Source organism: Strigops habroptila, chromosome 2, assembly GCF_004027225.2.
Source record: "Strigops habroptila isolate Jane chromosome 2, bStrHab1.2.pri, whole genome shotgun sequence".
NCBI classification, from domain to species: domain Eukaryota; kingdom Metazoa; phylum Chordata; class Aves; order Psittaciformes; family Psittacidae; genus Strigops; species Strigops habroptila.
Genome location: NC_044278.2, coordinates 81,714,164 through 81,733,084, shown reverse-complemented (window position 1 = coordinate 81,733,084; position 18,921 = coordinate 81,714,164). Strand labels below are relative to the sequence as shown.

The following is an 18,921-nucleotide window of genomic DNA, read 5'->3' as shown; positions in this document are numbered from 1 at the left end:
ATACTTCACCCTGAGCCAATACAAAGGAAAAGGACAATAGCCCAGTCACTTCCATTACTCCTCCATTCTGAATGTACTAACATGCCCTGTTGAACAAAATAAAGACTGTCATAATGAAGTGACTGCTCTAATGAGAATTAAAAAGAAAAATAAAAACCCATTAAACTCACTGGTGAGTAGAACAAGATGAAACGTAATGATTAACTTTTCTCTTAGCAAAATAATCTAAAGATTTTGTGATGCACAATTATTTTACTGAGACATTTCAATTGAAAGCATTTTAAATAACGAACTCCGCACCATGAAGAAGTTACTGTGCATCAGCAAGTTTGCACTACCCATCTATCTGCATAATCACACGTGGGGGTAAATGTGAGGTAATTCAAGGTAGCTTTCTTGTTAATAAAAGTGGGATTACCTAGCTCACCTTCATCACTTTCTCCATAGGAACAGAGGGACTACATTCACTGGGAACCTATCGAATTTCACTGCAGTTGCAACCTGAATTAAACTTCTGATGCCATACCAGGTAAGTCACCAGATCAGAAGAGTAACTGCTTTTTAGAGGCCAATAATTGTTTTGCATGAAGCCTAAATCTTGCATTAATGTATCTTAGAATTGCATTGCATCTGAGCACGAAACAACACAGACCTGTGTTGAGTTTCAATGCAGATGTGCAACAGGGTATTAGACTACAGTGCTGTACAGCAGCTGATACACGGCATGCTCTGTGCTCCCATGATTACAGCATTAATACCTTTCTGGCAGGATGCAGTGAGCAAAAATCCATACCTCACTGGTTCCTCAATTAGGACTGCAAATTACATCAAAATTACAGTTAAGCTTTGGAGATTGGATTCCCAAAAGAAACAGAACATGGAGCACACAGAACAGTCATTGAAACTGGGGTCATCAGGGAGAATGATATATATATATGATATATATATATGATATATATTTGGATGTTCGAAAATTTTTCTTATGCAATTTTTTTACATTTCCAACTATTTTTTTAATAGCAGTGAAAGAAATGTTGACCTTTCACATCTGTATAACACAAGCAATTTTCAACTGAAAAGGTGGATTTAGAAATTCACAGTAATCGACAGATATACAGCTTGTATGTACCATGCTTGTTTTTCTTTACGGCTAGAGCTTCTCAGCTGAATAAATCTTCCATGAGATTCCCATCATAAGCTCTGGTAGCCGAGCAAGCTGAGAGGTCATACATCATCAAAAAAGCAGACTGGCTTCAAGGTGAGCTCACAAAATAATTGACTGAGGGATAGAAGGCAACCAAACTATAATCTCACGAGGTACTTCAGCACAATGATGAAATCAAAGGGTTGACTTTCCTTCTCCCAAAGCCAACATTATTTCTGCAGTCCATATAAGAACATAAAACTTGGCAATTCATGTATTTAGCATATTGTGTAACTACGAATTTTCTACAGCATTGTAAAATATTAAGTTGTGCTAATTTCTGTGTAGTATCACATTCTCTTTGAAACTCTTCTCAGTTTCGCAGATAAAATATTATCCTTCCCCTCCACCAAATACATTCTCATTAAATTTAATCTTTTAGTAAGTGAAATCATCTAGCTGCCCTTCTATCATTATACGTATTGGAAACCTCTTTCTGGCATGGCACTGTTAACTAAACATGAGCTGTTTGGAGCAGAGATCTTACTCTGCTTCATTCCTTTGAGACTTGCTACTGTATTCCTAATAGGCACAATCATTATTATCTGAAGATGCCCATTAAAACAGTGTCTAAGCACAACTTTCAATTAATTAAACCAAGATACGCAGGGACTGCCCATTATTTGCATAGTGCCTAGTGCAATGAAGTCTGCATCCACAAATGAAAATCTCCATGTTCCTACCATACATACAACAAACCATACCTGACAGAATAAGTACATTCCCAGCAGTGCTCTGTAGCAGTCAACTTAACTGCCTAGGAAATGAAAGGAATGGCAGACAGTGGTCAGTAAATTAAGCCTCAGAGGATGTGGGATCCTTCTCTCAGTGACAATTTCAGACAGCATCATACATCTTACAACCTCACCTGCATTTTGTATCTGAACTTCCCCTGTTGAAGTTCTAACCCATTACACCTTGTCCTATTGCTACAGTCCCTAAGGAAGAGTCCTTCCCCAGCGTCCTTACAGGCCCCCTTCAGATATTGGAAGGCTGCTATGAGGTCTCCACGCAGCTTCTCTTCTCCAGGATGAACAGCCCCAACTCTCTCAGCCTGTCTTCATACAGGAGGTGCTCCAGCCCCCTTATCATCCTCGTGGCCCTCCTCTGGACTCGCTCCAACAGCTCCATGTCCTTTTTATGTTGAGGACACCAGAACTGCATACAATACTCCAGGTGGGGTCCCTGATGTCATTCAGTCACTGGCAATGGATACAGCAGGAATGCCAGGTTGTGAGCAAAGTTGTTACAGTTGGCTATTTTATTCTTCATGAGAGCTTCCATGGGTGACACAGCACCCAGAGTTATTTATTAGCTTGTGGTGCTTCACTTGGCTTCAATTAATCCAACTGATGTAGCGGAGGAGCGCCCTTGAGACATGTCTTGCACCCTTCTGGGTTGCAAACATACTCTCCAGCAGAACTTGGGGAATATAGCTGTATCTCCTTAGGTACATCCTACATGGCTTTGAACCATCCCCTGTAGGTTACAGAATCATAGAATCATAGAATCATAGAATAGTTTGGGTTGGAAGGGACCTTCAAAGGTCATCTAGTCCAACCCCCCTGCAATGAGCAGGGACGTCTTCAACTATATCAAGTTGCCCAGAACCACATCCAGCCTGGCCTTGAAAGTCTCCAGGGATGGCGCATCCACCACCTCTCTATGTCCTCACTGGTTTTCGGGATCAGACCTTGATCTCCTACTGAAAAATGTCATATATTTATGGCACTGTAAAGCAACTAATGAATCGTATCAGCTGTATTTCTAACACCTCAATAACACTCTTCAGGTATCGCTTCCAAGATGAAGAAAACCAACAGAAACAAGGGCCAGTTTCTGAACAGAAGAGATTGATAGATGCACAGGCCATATGCCGTTTGTTTCCCCAAATCAGTGGCGCTAAACATTCAGTAATTTGGAAAAAAAAAAAAACAAAAAACACACAATTATTTGAGAGATTCATAAATTACAACAGCAAATACTACAAGTCCTTTTTCTTCTAATAATACAGTGTCATAAGCTGAATGAACCAACACAAAACAGTTCCCCATATAGTCAAGAAGCAAGCTATGATACTGAGACTATTCTCCACTGAATTTCAACTGGTTACTTTTGGAAATCTATGAAAATAAAACAGATTTCTGTCACTATTACCCAGGCTAAGGTAGAACATGTTTATGTATATAATAATATAAGCATGGATCGCATTCTTCAGACATGAGGCAACAAGACAATTTGGCTGGAGACAAGAGAGAGAGAACACTATTGGCTTGTTAAAGGGTTTTGTCATTTTAGTTATTCCTTACATAATTTAGCCCTGATAAGGCATGGGAATGGAGATGGATCAAGCAGAATTAGGAGGTGAATTCTGAGTAGAATATATAATCTTCAAATAATGATTTGAAATAATGCAGGCAGAGGAATGGATGAGATTGCAGATCTGGAAACAAACAGGCTGATGAAAATTAGAGGTTCATTATTCTCTGCAGTTAAAGATTAATTGTGTGACATAAGTCCCACATTCATATCTCCTTTTAACAAAAGCTTATGGCCCGACTCTGCAAATACTTGAGAAAGTGTAACTTCATATGTGTAAGTCAGATACATGTACCAGCTTTTAGAACTGGGTCACATCCTGCAGTGACCAGCAAGACTTTCATAGATTTCACAGTAAAGCCAGTCAGCTCTATCCAACCTAACTTCTTGATAGTAGCACCAGCTAACAAATTCACTGCCCAGTCTGTATTACTATTTAATTTAAAACAGCCTCCCTACATTTTCACAGAGGAGTATTACTTTTCAAAATAGTTTTTGGCAAGCCAAAGAATGAATATTTTTTTCCTGCTGAAGTATGCCACCTTCATCTGCATGGGGAGCGACCATCTTCTTCACATCCTCTGAAGCTGGTTACTGGCATACAAAGATTTTACTGCAGACCAAAAGATCTAAAGCTGTAGGTCACTGGAGGATATTAAATGATAAGCAAATTCACATTTCTAAAGTAATTCCACCAATTTATTAGCAATGCTAGCTCCTGTTTCACAGTAGGGGAGATAATAACAAAGCCTTGTTAAAGGGCAATGCGGTATCTTTTATGTAATGTCTTTTTTTCATTTGTGATAAAGTCATTAAAGCAGCACTGTGTCTTCTTGAAGCCTCAAACAATAGTCTGCATTAAATCTCCTGTGCAAAATTAAGGACAGTAGTTCACTGGAAAAATAAGCATCTGTTCTTGCTAATGCTGATGGCCTTCTAAAAATCATTAAACTATTCTAAATTGGCGATGATAAAACAAAGCAGAACTGTTTTAACTTTTTCCAAAGCAAAGTGAAAATCCATTTCTCTCGTAAATACTTCTTTGTTCCAAATCTGCCTAGTAACCTCTATCTCATAAGGCATGTCTCCCTTATGGGCTTGCCTAAATCCCATTCTTCCACAACCACCTAGCTTGAACTCAGTGTCTTTTGAAGCCAGGTTGGTAAAGGTTTGTCTACACTACATCAATGCAGGCTGTAGCTCCTGAGCCCTGCCCACCTCTCCTCTAGTCACAGGCTCAAAGGAACTGGTGCATGAGACACAGCTGAAACAGAGATGTCAGCTCCAATTTCCTTTTGGCTTCAGCTAAAGACTGAACTGGTTTGCAGTTGGAGCAGCTGACACAGCAAACATGGAAACTCTGTGCTCTCTGGTCTCATCGCTCAGACCTCGCCACCCTGGTTGAAGGCCACTGGTGCTCCAGGCTCTGTTGGTTTCACTCCTCCACAACTCTTACAGCCTTCAGGATCCCATAACCACAGATTAAACTTTCTTTTCACAACCCTTAAGCCATGTCTCACTTCTGCCCTAGCAGCAAGCCTAGAGCCAATAGCAGATACCAAGCATGAACAGCAAAAAACCCAGCTGTCTTCCTACAGGTTTTGAACAAGTTTGACTAGTCTCGTCTAGTGTTCAGTGCACCTAAGTTAGGTGCCTTAGTGCCATAAGAAGCTTTGGCCACTACTTTCAGAAGATTCAAAATGCCATCTTAGATTACAAATTTTCAAACCAGAAATCATGCCTCCCTGTATACCCATACGCTGTGATGGAGGCGCAACGCAAGGGACTTTGGGCACTAGAACGACACAAACAGACATCGCAATTTCAAATTCATACTACTTGGATCGCACTTTAGTTCCCATTCCATGCTTCCCAGTTATGATATGCATCTTCCCTAACAGCTCCACATGCTGTTTTCGGTAATCACATCCTTCAAACATTTGTCCCTGTTATGTCTACCAATACCTACATATTCAAAACAGTCTCTGAAGCACACACTAAACATCTGTTTCAACCACCTTTTTCTTCAGAGTTTAAGCTGTTCGATGGAAAATTGCCATGCTAATGGCTAGCTCCTCTGTTAGTGAACTGGAGAATTCATTTTGTATTTATTGATTGTTCCCTAATGAAGAGTCATAAAGGTGCCAGAGACTCTTGACCAGACACTACTTAATTAGTACCAAAGCACATAAAATCCCAAATCTAACCAAACTCGTTGTCCAATGGCTCAGTCACTGGAAAAGAAAATTATGACATCATTTTCAGCTTACAGAAAAGTCCATAAAATTTTATTAAAAAAACGCTAAGGAAATTAAAAACTATATAAATTGTTCATTTCCTTCCAGTTCCTCGGACACCGAATAGGTCTTCCAGAATCAAATCACACTTTGCTAAAGGAAGTATTCTTCATAAAGGACCCAGCAATATGCATAGACTTTATTTTAAGCGAGACAAAAGCAAATACCAATAAAACATTTGTCTTCTGAACAATACAGAGAAAGGTTTATGTCACATACAGAAGACATAACGCAAAGCATCTATAAGGTACTAAAAATTGCCTTTAATGGATCTGTCTTTTCATCATCGTGGCTCATACAATAGTCCACACTTTATTTTTGCCCTTTTTTTTTTGCCTTTATTTTTGCCTTTATTTTTGCCACACTTTTTTTTTTTGCCTCAAATTATGCTGTATTGGAGCATTCTCTGAGTGTACTTGCTCCCAAGAAGGCAGAAAGATGAGCAAGAACCATTAAATGCTTCTTCTTCCTCTCTCAAAGCCTCAAAACCATCCTGAATAACTGGTATCTCCTTGCAACTTTCAAATTAAGTCATCCTGAAAGTTAATTCCCTCTCTTCCATATCATTTAAATTCTCAATTAAATAATTGAGAAAATAACAGGAAGGAAAAAAAAGCCAACAGAAGGAGGCAAAAGCCCATTCCCTACATGGCAATAGCACTGCTGCCTCTACTATGCTCTCTGCTTGTTGAAGGCATCTGTCTTCAGAGTAGTAAGGTGGCTTGGATTCTTCGTGATAACGTAAGATGCACACAAAGAAACAAAGACTCATGATAACATAAAATCAATTAAATATAGATGCCCTCATATTAATGCACAATTACTACAACATACGTAAGAAAATACCCTTAATGTGTCTCAAAACGTAGTCTTCATTTTCCTGATATTTACCACTCCAACAACAAACACTTGTTCTGAAAAAATTCAAAATCCTATTCATGATCTCTGTCCTGTATCCAGCAGTCAATATGATACCAGCTTTAACCATCTGAAGCTTATAGCTCTCATATCATAATGATAAACCAGCATATTCCACCAGAAAGAGAGCAGGTTTACACAAACAGAAAATGAAGTAGGACAAGTATATAAAGGATGAAGCAACCACAGTAAATATGCCAAGGAGGCAGAATAGCAAAGACATGTATGGGCTTCCCAGTCATACGAATTTTGCTTCTTCATAATAATCCGTTATTCCTTCCTGTTTTTTCAAACTGCCCCTTTTTTAATAACCAGGAAATTACACCAACAGCATCTTGGCTATCCCAGATAATTTCAGTAAGTCTTCTACAGAGTTTTGGTTTGTGCTCACAGCAGATGAGACTAGATGCTCACCAGTACATCTCCCAAGAAAATGTGCTCCAAAAGAGTAGAAATGAAGATAAACATAGAAAAAAAATGACAGTACAACAGGAGGGACAGCTAAGCACAGAGAAGCTCAGGAAGAGTCACCAGCATGCTTCAGAGTGAGGCCGCACAGAAACCTCTGCTTACCCCTTGCTCAGATTCCAGCAGCTCTGTTTTGACTCTGACTGCCGGCATCCCATCAAGCATTAACATTCTGTTCTCAAAGGCGCTGATGTCCTAAGGCAAAAAAGGACAAGGTTAATCAAAAAAGTGATGAAAACACTGGGTTAATTCACTGGCTTAGTTCTACGACATTGCAGAAATAAGTTTCTTTTAACGGAAATGAAGTTAACGAAGATGTAAGATTTATTTCAAGGAGTAACTGCCAAGTGACTACTTCTGTTAAAATAGCAAATTATACTTTCAGTTATCCTTAAAAGAGAACTAAATCTTTTTAAGCAACAAGGGAAAAATCATCTCCAATTAGTATTTTTTAATTCTAAATTAATCATGCAGGTGCATGTATATAAATTCCTTGCTTTAGAACTGGAAAGGAAAGGAGTGTTGTGAAATAGCTTCGGGTTTTTGGCAGTGTACTTGGGTATATTTGTTTTCAGTCAAAATATTTGTACTTCTGTATTACCTAGAGAAAGCATAAGCTTGAATTCAGAGAAGTTATAGTGAAAGCTTTTGCACACACACCATAAATTAACACACATCTACAACTCTTCAGACCTCAATCATTGTCTTGTGAAGTTATCAACATTTGCAATGAAAATCTCCACACAAACACCTCTGACACAAAAGAACTATAAAAGCATGTTAAAAACATGCATTGTCCTTGTAGTAATGGGAAGTATAGGGTAAAAATTTCAATCTGGAGATAAGCAGAACTGTACTTCTCTGAATCAATATCCCCGTGATGAACATCTCATCCCGCTGTTGCTGGAGTAGTTCATGGAGGCATGCAAAACAACCTTCTGTGCCTTCAGCTCAAACACTACCTCAACCTCAGTCAATATTCTACTCCAGCCAAGGCTCAAGGCTGGTCTCTGAAAGCTAACCCCTTCAGCTGCCATTTAGTTTGGATAACAGGGAGAGAATCCCTTAAGAGACAACAGGGAGAGATCCCTTAAGCTAGAGTCTGACCTTACGAATCCAGACACCTTGCTCAGTGGTAGAGAAATCCGAAGATGCTGCAGCTATTTTTCAAACAAAAAAACTACAGCACATATTGCATGTGACTCACCCACAGCACTTATCTGCAGTTCCTGTCTGGAAGGCAGCGCTCAGCGCTGGAAACTCATCTCCACTCTAACTATTACCTTGTAGTCCTCAATAACCACACTGTAATGGGAACACACTTCCCCTGTGTTCCATAGGCAGCAGATCTGTTCAGTGCTGCACGGTGCTGTTATTCATAAAGAATACATTCATAGCCCTGTTTCTTGTCATGGTTGATTCAGAGGAATTTTAAGAAAAAAGGTCTGTCCTAATGAAGCTTCCAAAATATGTTTTAAAAACTTGAATTACATGAAACATTTTCTTCTTTCCTCCAATTAATGCACCTCGTCCCATGATCTCCATTTTCAGGGTTACAAGTATTGCAGCAACTGCTTATTTTTGTATACTTCTTTGCTTTACTGTAACTTAAATAACATGCCAAGGCAGGAAAACCGATATGCCCATGCTCCGCAGAGCAAATGACCTGCTTAAAATCCCCGTCGCCCTCACTTTGAACCCCATGGGTTACGGCACACACAGTCACGGTTTGATACCACAGGGCAGGTAGGAACTTGATGGCGAAGCAGATAAGCAAATGCAACAGCAAATGCAATCTCTATTCTTTTCCTTAAAAAGTTGATTTAAATAGTTCATAAAAAGCTCTAAATGCTTAAGTTACAAAATTTCAGATCAAACAAGTAATTTTTAGGAGAAAGCCTCCACATTCAAATGTGTGAATGAAGATGAGGCAAGTTTTTTAAATGTCCTGGTCCATGCTATGCTACCACTTCGTATCTACTGTGATTTAAGCTTGACACAACAGGAAGAAGGAAAAGAAAAAAGGGGGGGAAAAGGCAACAAGCTCTTCCTATGTCTTCTTTGCAATTTATTCTTTGCACCTTGGCCTTTATTCAGTGTTTGAGGCATGAGGGTCGGGAAAGAACAGGAAGGGCTCCGATGCCACGAAACAGCTGGCTGGAATTGTTCCATGGTTTACATCCCTCTTCCCAGCAAGGGCGGTGCACTGCTTATTTATCAGAAGTGGCTCTCCTTGGGTGTCACTGAGCTCCAGCGCTTTGGATGTGGTTTGGGGTGGAGCAAGAGCAGAAGCCAGCCTGGCATTCCTGGTTCCCCAGTGTCTATTCTGCAACCAGAGAGGTCCCTCTCCCTTGTTGACTTATACACAGCACAGTGAAGTTTTACAGCAAGATCAGGAATACACCATCATCAAGCATCCCTTAGGCTGTTTAGCTCCTAGACAAAGAAGGATGAGCTGATATTGCTTCGTGTCCCTGAGGAAGTCTTACCCGTCTGAATGAAGGGACCAGCCTGGCTTGTGCAGGAGGCGCAAGCAGAAGGAGGGGGGAAGACAAAGCGGCACCGAGGAAAGGCAGGTTTAATGAACTGTTAGAATCTGATTAGAGGCTAATGTCCCTTTTAGTGCTTTGTACCAATTTACAGCTGATATACTTGAACCATTTTTCCCCACTGGCTGTGATAAACTCATTAGTTTTAAAAATGCAAGCTAACCAGAGCCTTTGAAGTTTAAAACTGATAAATCATGAAAACCTGACTAGTTCATGTACCATTTAACACATTTACATTTAACTAAATTTTCATAGCACTTGCTTCCCCTTTTGTTCTCTAAAACCATATTTCTTAAAAGCAGCACTCTGTGTTCTGAGTGCTCATCTGAAGAGTGAATGCAGCGAATAGCTCTGGCTTTTGGGTTATTTATAATTCAGAGTAGCAATAACCACAGAAGTAGATTGTTTCCAAACTATTTGATGCCTTCTGCACTGGTAACTAGAACATTGTGTGACACATCCTGGGGGGCCACTGTATGGTACTAGCTGAGTAGACAGATCCAGTCTGTGTGCTATACATATGGATTACATGTTTAGCACAATTATTTGCCCAGAGAGCTCATATTTTCAAATTGTGCTCTCCTGCCATATCCAGCGTTTGTGCTACAGTATGTCCAAAGCCATTCAGCAAACAGGATGCAGTCGCTGAGGTGTGCATACAATGGGCAGTCACCTAAAGCGTCCTTATGGGGCTGGCGGAGTGAACTGAACTCCCCTGGGAGCCTCTCCAATCAGCCGGGCAGATGGAGCATCCACACCTGAGTGAGGCCAGGCTGCTCCAGCATCTCACGTTAACTGATGACACTCAGAAGACTCACCAGCAGAGACTGGCGATATGATGTATTGCACCAACGTGTTTTTCAGGCCACAATCCCCTCCTGGCTCGCTCAACTCTCTTCATCGACCGTGGTAGCTAACTTCCAGCTCCCAAAATTGCCCAGGTGAAGGTGACCTGACAGCTCTTTGTTCTCCTACCTCCCACTCCTACCCACCTAGAGGACACCAGTCACCCACCTAGGTAAAAACACATAGCTGATATATGTCCTAAACTGGGCATGTAATCAAGCCAAACACTGCATGACCTTACCAAAACGTCTGTTCTCTTGGATCAATAAATTAGCTCCTCCTAAAAGAGATCAACCTCTCTTTCTTGGTGCCACCCGTTAGAGTCTTTCACTAATCACTTCTGGGCATTTATTCCCTTGAAAGATTAATTAAAAACACAAAACATATCTAGGTCCGGATGGGCAACTGCTATTAGAGCAGTTGTTACAGAAGACTGATAAGCTCTCAGGCTTACAAGCTCTTCTTCTGAGAAGCTACGGCAATCAGTCTAATAACAAGCCTCTCCCTCCTCCTAAAAGGCCTACATTTCCAGTACAGCATCCCTGCAACTGGCATTTTCTTAATAGGATGTCTTTCTGTTGCGAGTTTTAATCAAGTTATCTTCAAGAGGAAGAGAAAATAAAACTAAACCTCGTTATCTAATCCTGGTACAACTCCCCAACCCTTCTTTCCCTCCCCCCCAGCATCCCGTAGTACTTATTTAATTATAAGTTATACCATTATGAAATTATGATCTTTAAGGTCCCTTCCAACCCAAACCATTCTATATGTTTGAGAATCATGCTGCAAACTTTTAATAATAACAGATAAGCCAGTGCCACAACCGACCTCCTGACCTGAGACACTGCCAAAGACACCCCTAAACCCCCACCGTAATTTCTTCTAAGCACAAGATGACAGAAACTGCACATCCTCATCCCACACCACAGTTGTCTCTCCCACTCTCCAAGATTTTAACGTCTAACTGCTCAGTACTAAACCATCAGAAATGAAACTATGCTCTTCCAGACCTGGCCAGACTGTGATGGGCACGACCCCATGTAGAAAGCAGTGAACTCAGGCTTCAGAGCACCCAGAACCCAGATATCACTTTGGATCAGCAAATATTTATGTTCCTATGTAAGACAGTCATCTCTTGTTTCATCTCATGAACACAAGAGATATACAGAAGCAAGGTGGACAATACTAGTTCCTGCTGTCACTAATGAATGTAACAGGCTTACTTAGTCACTCTGAAGAGCTGTACACTGGCAAGACAAAGCCACTGATGGTTCTGAATTTTTCTATGAGACACTGAAAATGTTCTGCCGTCAATTCAAAGCTTCATAACTCTGGTGGGCTGAAGTTAGCTGGCTGCCTGATGCCCACCCAGCCGCTCTCGCACTTCAGATGAAAAAAGCTCATGGGTTGAGATAAAGACAGGGAAATCACTTATGAGGTACCATCACAGGCAAAACAACTTGATTTGGGGAAAATTAACTTAATTTACTGCCAATTAAAATAGAGTTGGATGGTGAGACACGAAGACAAAAACTGTAACACCTTCCCCCACCCCTTCCTTTCTTCCCAGGCCCCACTTCATTCCAAGTCTTTCTTTACTTTTCTGTACAAACTTAACTTCTAACATGACACACTAAGTAGCCTACTAATATGCTCTAGCAATAAGATTACTTTGTTGAGTTTTCTGAACACGAATACCTAAATTTGTGTTATTCTCATTACTTACATTACTATACTGAAGTTATCCATCAGTCATAGAATCATAGAATAGTTAGGGTTAGAAAGGACCTTAAGATCATCTAGTTCCAACCCCCCTGCCATGGGCAGGGACACCTTGCCCTAAACCATGTGGTCCAAGGCTCTGTCCAACCTGGCCTTGAACACCGCCAGGGATGGAGCATCCACAACCTCCCTGGGCAACCCATTCCAGTGCTTCACCACCCTCACTGTAAAGAACTTCTTCCTTATATCTAATCTAAACTTCACCTGTTTAAGTTTGAACCCATTACCCCTTGTCCTACCACTACAGTCCCTAAGGAAGAGTCCCTCCCCAGCATCCTTGTAGATCCCCTTCAGATACTGGAAGGCTGCTATGAGGTCTCCACGCAGCCTTCTCTTCTCCAGGCTGAACAGCCCCAACTTTCTCAGCCTGTCTTCACACGGGAGGTGCTCCAGTCCTCTTATCGTCCTCGTGGCCCTCCTCTGGACTCACTCCAACAGCTCCATGTCCTTTTTATGTTGAGGACACCAGAACTGTACGCAGTACTCCAAGTGAGGTCCCACAAGAGCAGAGTAGAGGGGCAGGATCACCTCCTTTGACTTGCTGGTCACACTTCTTTTGACGCAGCCCAGGATACGGTTGGCTTTCTGGGCTGCAAGCGCACGCTGCCGGCTCATGTTAAGCTTCTCATCAACCAACATCCCCAAGTCCTTTTCTGCAGGGCTGCTCTGAATCTCTTCTCTGCCCAACCTGTAGCTGTGCCTGGGATTGCCTCGACCAGACAGCATAACACCTCAGGGCAAAAAAATCTGAAGTGATCTACTGAAGGCAAAGCTTTTGAAGATAAGACAGATCCTTTTAAGGATACGACTAAGTAAGATTTCCAAAGTCTGAAATTGTTTTTTCTCTTTGGTTCAAGGGATAATAGAAGCAGGAAAGACTACCATCCCTTCCCAAACAAAACTATCTCCATAGGGAAAAGAAGCCAAGGAGAATGTCTTCTTTCCAAATTCTCACAGGAAAGAATCACCCCGTCGTCTACTACCTCAGCCTTGTGAAGATCTCTATACACCATACAATGAGATTTGTTAGTCACTTAAATGTAGTTATCTCTAGGGTGATGCATAGCAGTTAACATTGCCACAGCATGTATAGGAGCAGTTAATTCCATAAGTGAAGGAAACAACTATCTAATAGAAAATAAAAGTAAATTTATGTGGCTAGAAGATAATCACTCAATTGGGAGTTCTGCCAGGAAATCAGGGTTAACAGCCCATGTCTTGCCATAAGATCTTCATCATATGTAATTATGTCTATAGCTGTGTGAAATGTTCATAATGAAAGCAGAGATTCTGGTAGTCCTGCATTTTACTCTGAACTTGACTTTCCAATCAAATTCACCAGAAAAGAAAATTAACATTTTTACAATATTTTAATGATTTATTGATGCTTCAAGGAAAACTAAAACAATTTCTTAGGAAAAAAGTAGAGTGAAGCCTTAAACATCATACTGTTTTCATGTGCAACTGCATGAGATTGATTTGAGTTCATTCCAATTCAAAACAAAATTTCTTTAGCGCGAAGAGAACACAGAGTTTGCAGAAGCCTGGGTGAACAATATGGACATACAAGCTGCAGTTTATATCTTATTAAAAAAAAACCCCAAAAGTTTAAACCACCACAGCAGCACACTTCTGGAAATACGTTAGGTCGGCAGCTCAGAGTGACAGTGAAGAATAATTAACTAAAGCCAACAACATTGTTTCCTACTGATCTACATACCTCTCTCTGGTCTGCTTGCTAGCCCTGAACAGAGCTTAGGGTGGGCCTAAATGCAGTGCATGAAATTCCAAGCATCACCTCGTGCCATAGGAGGTTGTGGGAGGACGGCAGTCTAGGTGTAGGTATATGTCTATCACGGACATGCATCTGCATGGCAACCAGTGATCAGGGAGGCATCATAGCTCTAAGCTTTCCAGGAAGGCCTCTGAGTGTGGTCTCTTATTATAACCACTGCATGCCAGGTAAAGTAGTGACTTGATGCTGTCAGTGCCCAAAAAGCATGTGCAATGATTGGCCTTCAACTCATGTTGTCCTGCTGAGATCCTCATGTGATGTAACAGACCATGTCCAGCTGAATCTTCCTGCTACCAGTACAAAGATGTCCACATGCAACACAAGCTTCTTGAATTTCTATTCCAGTGCCTAGATCCCTTAGGAAAAAAAAAAAAAAAACTAATTTTGCAGACAGCAGATTTCCAGAAGTTGTTAAGTAGCCAAATCCCTAAAGATGTAGCTATGTTTCAATTTGCTCTGTATTTTTACAAATCTGTCTCCAGGGAAAAAGCTCAAGTCCAGACAACATTCAGTGAAGAGCAACAAGATATCATGTTTTGCTTCTGAAGTCTTTTTGGTCTGTTTGAGTTTCAATTAATTTTAGCAAATAAACAGAACCGGAGAGAAGTGGTCAGCTTCCAGGTGACAGAGAAGCACCAAGTGCAATGGCAACTAGAGGCCACTCTGCTATTTCTCAGACTCAGCAGGCAACCCTGTCAGCTTAAGACTGCTTAAAATCTCTTTACATCAGCTCTGCTCTCTTCTCACTTGTAGTTGTCTCTACAAAGAATCACTCCTACAGTATGTAATTCAGACACAAGATGTGAAAAGTAACAGTAATTACAGAGCCATACATTTAACTTTTATCAGCATTAATGACTTCATTGTTTTCCTTCTAATATAACATTCACAGACTATTTGATAAGTTTTTTGTGAATACCAATGGTTTAGTAAGTATTTGTGGGTTTTCTTTATCTTAGAAGTCCTGCTTAAGAAAAAAAAACCAAGCCCCCCAAAAAACAACAGAAAGAGAGAGGTGCAAAAGAGCCATGACTTAGGAGACACATATACTTAAGAAAGGGTAAGTTTGGAAAAAGCATGCGCTGCCTTTATCTTTACACTAGGATTAATTAAACAACGGACACATTTCACAACACTTCATGATACATACTGGTAAAATAAACTCAAATGTTTCCTTTGGATTTTAAAGCACAGACAAACAGTGAAGACTGCTATCAAGTGGAAATTCATGACTCTCCGCCACACCCCTCCCCAGTAATTGGCATAGATTGCCACTTTTCCTTGACCACAGTTACAAGTCAAGTGATTTTAAAAAACTGCTACTCAATTTCCAGAGTAGTTTTCTGCTATCTTATGTCAACTGCTCTCGAGTTCGGAGAAGAGTTGGAAGAATATGAGGCTTAAAATTAAAAACAAACATCACCACCATGACCACCCCCCCCCCAAAAAAAAAAACCAAGCAAGGCGAAATATGAAAGAATTATCATAGCATACAAACATTATATTGCTCAAATTTATTAAAACACACACTTCTTAAAGATTACCTTTAGTATTAAGCAGTTTATTGCCTCAGTTATTAAATTTGAGAAAAAATTACATGAACAGTTTGGTGAGAACAGTTTCAGGTCAGGATTTCATTCAAGAGGTCCCCTGTCTTTTGCCTTTACCAAAAACTAAAATCAAAGATTAGATAATCAAAAAGTAAATCTCAGGTCACAACACATTTTAATTAACTTCTGGTGCTGGAAGCAGTATGCGACATCAGTAGAGCATCAGGGGAATAATTCTGCCATCTGACAAAATTTTCCTGTATTTGTTGTCTAAATTGTGAGTATTTTGTGTTTGCCGAGCAAATGAGCGATGAAAGGCATTGCCCAGGAGCTTATCAGCAAACATACAGTGATCAAAACTTTATCCTGAATTCTGCCCTGGCAGGAAAATGAGAAAGTATGGGGAGCTATTTGGCACACTTTCCCCCCACCTGCCAACGTGCAAAAGTCTGCTTCCACGAAGACAGATACAACATGGGCCCTGAGTGCTGGAGAATAAAGGGAACATGTAGCATGTAGCAGTCGCCATGGTTAAGGTCGAGATTGTGGTCCAAGACGTCGTGTGGCAGTCCAAATGACCAAAATAGCTGCTCTGTGCCGAAAAGCCAAGATGCCACCCACAGGATCTGCTCAGCTCCATCACGCCCTGCAGCCTAAAGGGACCATCACCTCAAAGTGACAGCACCTTCAGCTCTGTGATCACAAAGCCCCAAAGGGAGCAGTGAAACAACCTACGAAGCTCACAGGAGGCTTCATAAGCCTGGACAACACTGCTTTTTCCATAAATTATGCTGGCCCTTTTCATCCTGGGTTTAAAAGAAAGCAAACACACTACCAAGCACACTGTATGTCCTGGTGGAGCACAGCTGGCCAGCAGATCACCCTCAGTCCTTTAGCTGGGGGAGAAAACTGCTGCTCCTCCAGGTGCCATGTTCCCTCCCCTAGGATAAAATATAGTGATACACTGATTCTTGGCACCAAAAGATGACTTCTTATAAATCACAGACATTGCAAACTATATGCTCCGAATAAGAGCAATATAAAGTAAGGCTGTCATTAAATATGCCTAGCTGTCTTCTAGCAGCTGGGCCACGGAAATGTTAAGCAGCTGACACTGCTCTTAGCCAGCAGAAGCGTTCTTCTCTTATTTGAGAGCTCTGACATATAGGCAGAACTAAAAGGCAACCAGGAAGAGCCAGCTTTCCCCCTCTGGGTTAAAAATATAACTGCTAAAATTTAGAAAATTCTGTTAAGCCTCATTTGACCTTAAAGGTCTGTTTCGACCTAAAAGATTCTACGATTCTATGAATTTATTTCAGATTTACTTTGTTCACAAGCAATTTTTAAAAGTTTTTGTGGGTTTTTTTGGGGGGGTGGTGTGTTGCCATTAAAGAAAGACAGAGCAGTATATGGTACCCATATGAGAACCCCTTGCACCCAGAAGTCAGTTGCTTGTTTCCAGCTCAGGTTGTTGCTCTGCCAGCTACAGGACAGAGCAAATTCACTGCAGCCCCGAGAGAAGGAGGACGAGGAGGAGAAGGAGGAGGAGAAGGAGGAGGAGAAGGAGGAGGAGAAGGAGAAGGAGGAGGAGGCGGAGGAGGAGAACATGCTTGCATGCAGCTGCACCCTCCAACGCCAGATACCATAGGATGCACCTGCAAGGAGCACAGCCAGTTCTCACAGGACCTCAGAAACCGCCTGCCCCACCTCACATGCGAAGTCAGAGATATGACAGGCAATAAGCAATGAAACCAGAAATGTTGTTTCAGTGGACCTACTCCAGCTGCTAGGAAGAGCTGTAACCGCAACCTTCGCCCCAGCAGCTCCCCCAAGAGCAGAAGCACAGCCAGAGAGCTGGTGTTTGCGAAAGTGCACATAAAGATCACCTGATTCATGCACATGCCAAAATAACACAGAATAATTAAAGCTGAATGATGAGATGAAAAAGTCAGACTCTTTGCCCGAAGCTGAGCATTACTCCATCACCTTTCCCCACACCCTTTGCACAGTGCCTTACGTGCACGCAGAGGAATGGCAACTGCTTTATGTGCTTCTCACCATGGAACAAACAAACTGCTTATTCTGACATTTCAAAAGAAAGGGTGTATGCTCTGATGAAACTCCCATCATGCAAATGTTTAACATCCTGTCGCAACCCCATCTCTGTCCTATTTAACATCAGTTGGAGGTTTCCTGCTCCCCACAGGCTTCAATGCAAACTCCTGGGATAATATTAATATTAAGGCTGGCAAGTAGCACTCAGTACATTTCAAAAAATAGGGAAAACTCTGACTTTTGCTCACTTAGTGAATGAATTACTGTCCTGGGTTCAGCCATGACAATTAAAAAGCACTTCATGAATGAGAATTTGTAAGTATCCACCACATATGTGAAAAAAATTATCTACAGTAACATATTGCTCTCAGACTGCTCATATCAGCTTCTGGATACAAGCTGATACCCAACTGCTCACATGAGGTACTTTCTTACCCAAGATAGGATGACCAAAATGCTTATGTACAAAACTGTCAAATTAGATCCCACGAGCAATAAATTATTGTGGAACCAGGGTCCACTTTAAAGGCAATTCTAATTAAGTGTGAAGATTTTCTAATTAACAAGTTTCACATGTCACCAACACGCATTTCCCACAGATTCTCAGTGAAGTTGTGATTCCTCAAACGCGTTTACAAAAGAAAGTGCACTGCACATGAACAAAATTACTGCCAATAATTAAAATAACTGTGTAACTTCAAGATTTTAAGAGTATTTTAAGTAACTATGGGTATAGCCATAAAAATGAGAGAACACCATCAGAAAGAGAGATATATGAGTAGCACATATAGCACACATTAACAGATGCTTTGAACTTTCATTATAGCATCTTTAAAATTCACAGATCAAATCTGCTATATACAGCAAATCATACTGGGCACATATATTAAATTTAAGGTTATATGAATAAAATACATGAGCCTGTGCCCAGGGAAAAGAAAAGATAAGTGAGTAATTAATTTATAACACATCATTCTACAGCATGAAAAATCATGAAAACATGAAAAATTAGGGGAACAATGAGTGCAGTAGCCAATAGGGCTTTTTCTTAGGAGACCAGGATAGTTTAGGTGGGAAGGCGCCTCAGGAGGTCTCCAGTCCAATCTCCTGCTCAAAGGTCAGACCTGTTTGAGGTCAG

The 18,921-nt window shown here is 41.0% G+C and overlaps 1 protein-coding gene across 8 annotated transcripts in view; it reads right to left on the bottom strand.

Annotated features, from left to right (window-relative positions):
* The window catches only part of KLF12 (Kruppel like factor 12), a 259,481-nt gene that overhangs the window by 145,922 nt on the left and 94,638 nt on the right, over positions 1–18,921 (bottom strand). For 7 of the 8 annotated variants that reach the window (XM_030476576.1, XM_030476582.2, XM_030476577.1 and 4 more), the window contains exon 3: positions 7,312–7,401. In XM_030476576.1, coding sequence (XP_030332436.1) covers positions 7,312–7,401 — 90 coding nt within the window. Of the gene's footprint in view, positions 1–7,311; positions 7,402–14,103; positions 14,535–18,921 lie in introns of all 8 variants that reach the window. The other variant, XM_030476581.1, reaches the window with a different exon arrangement.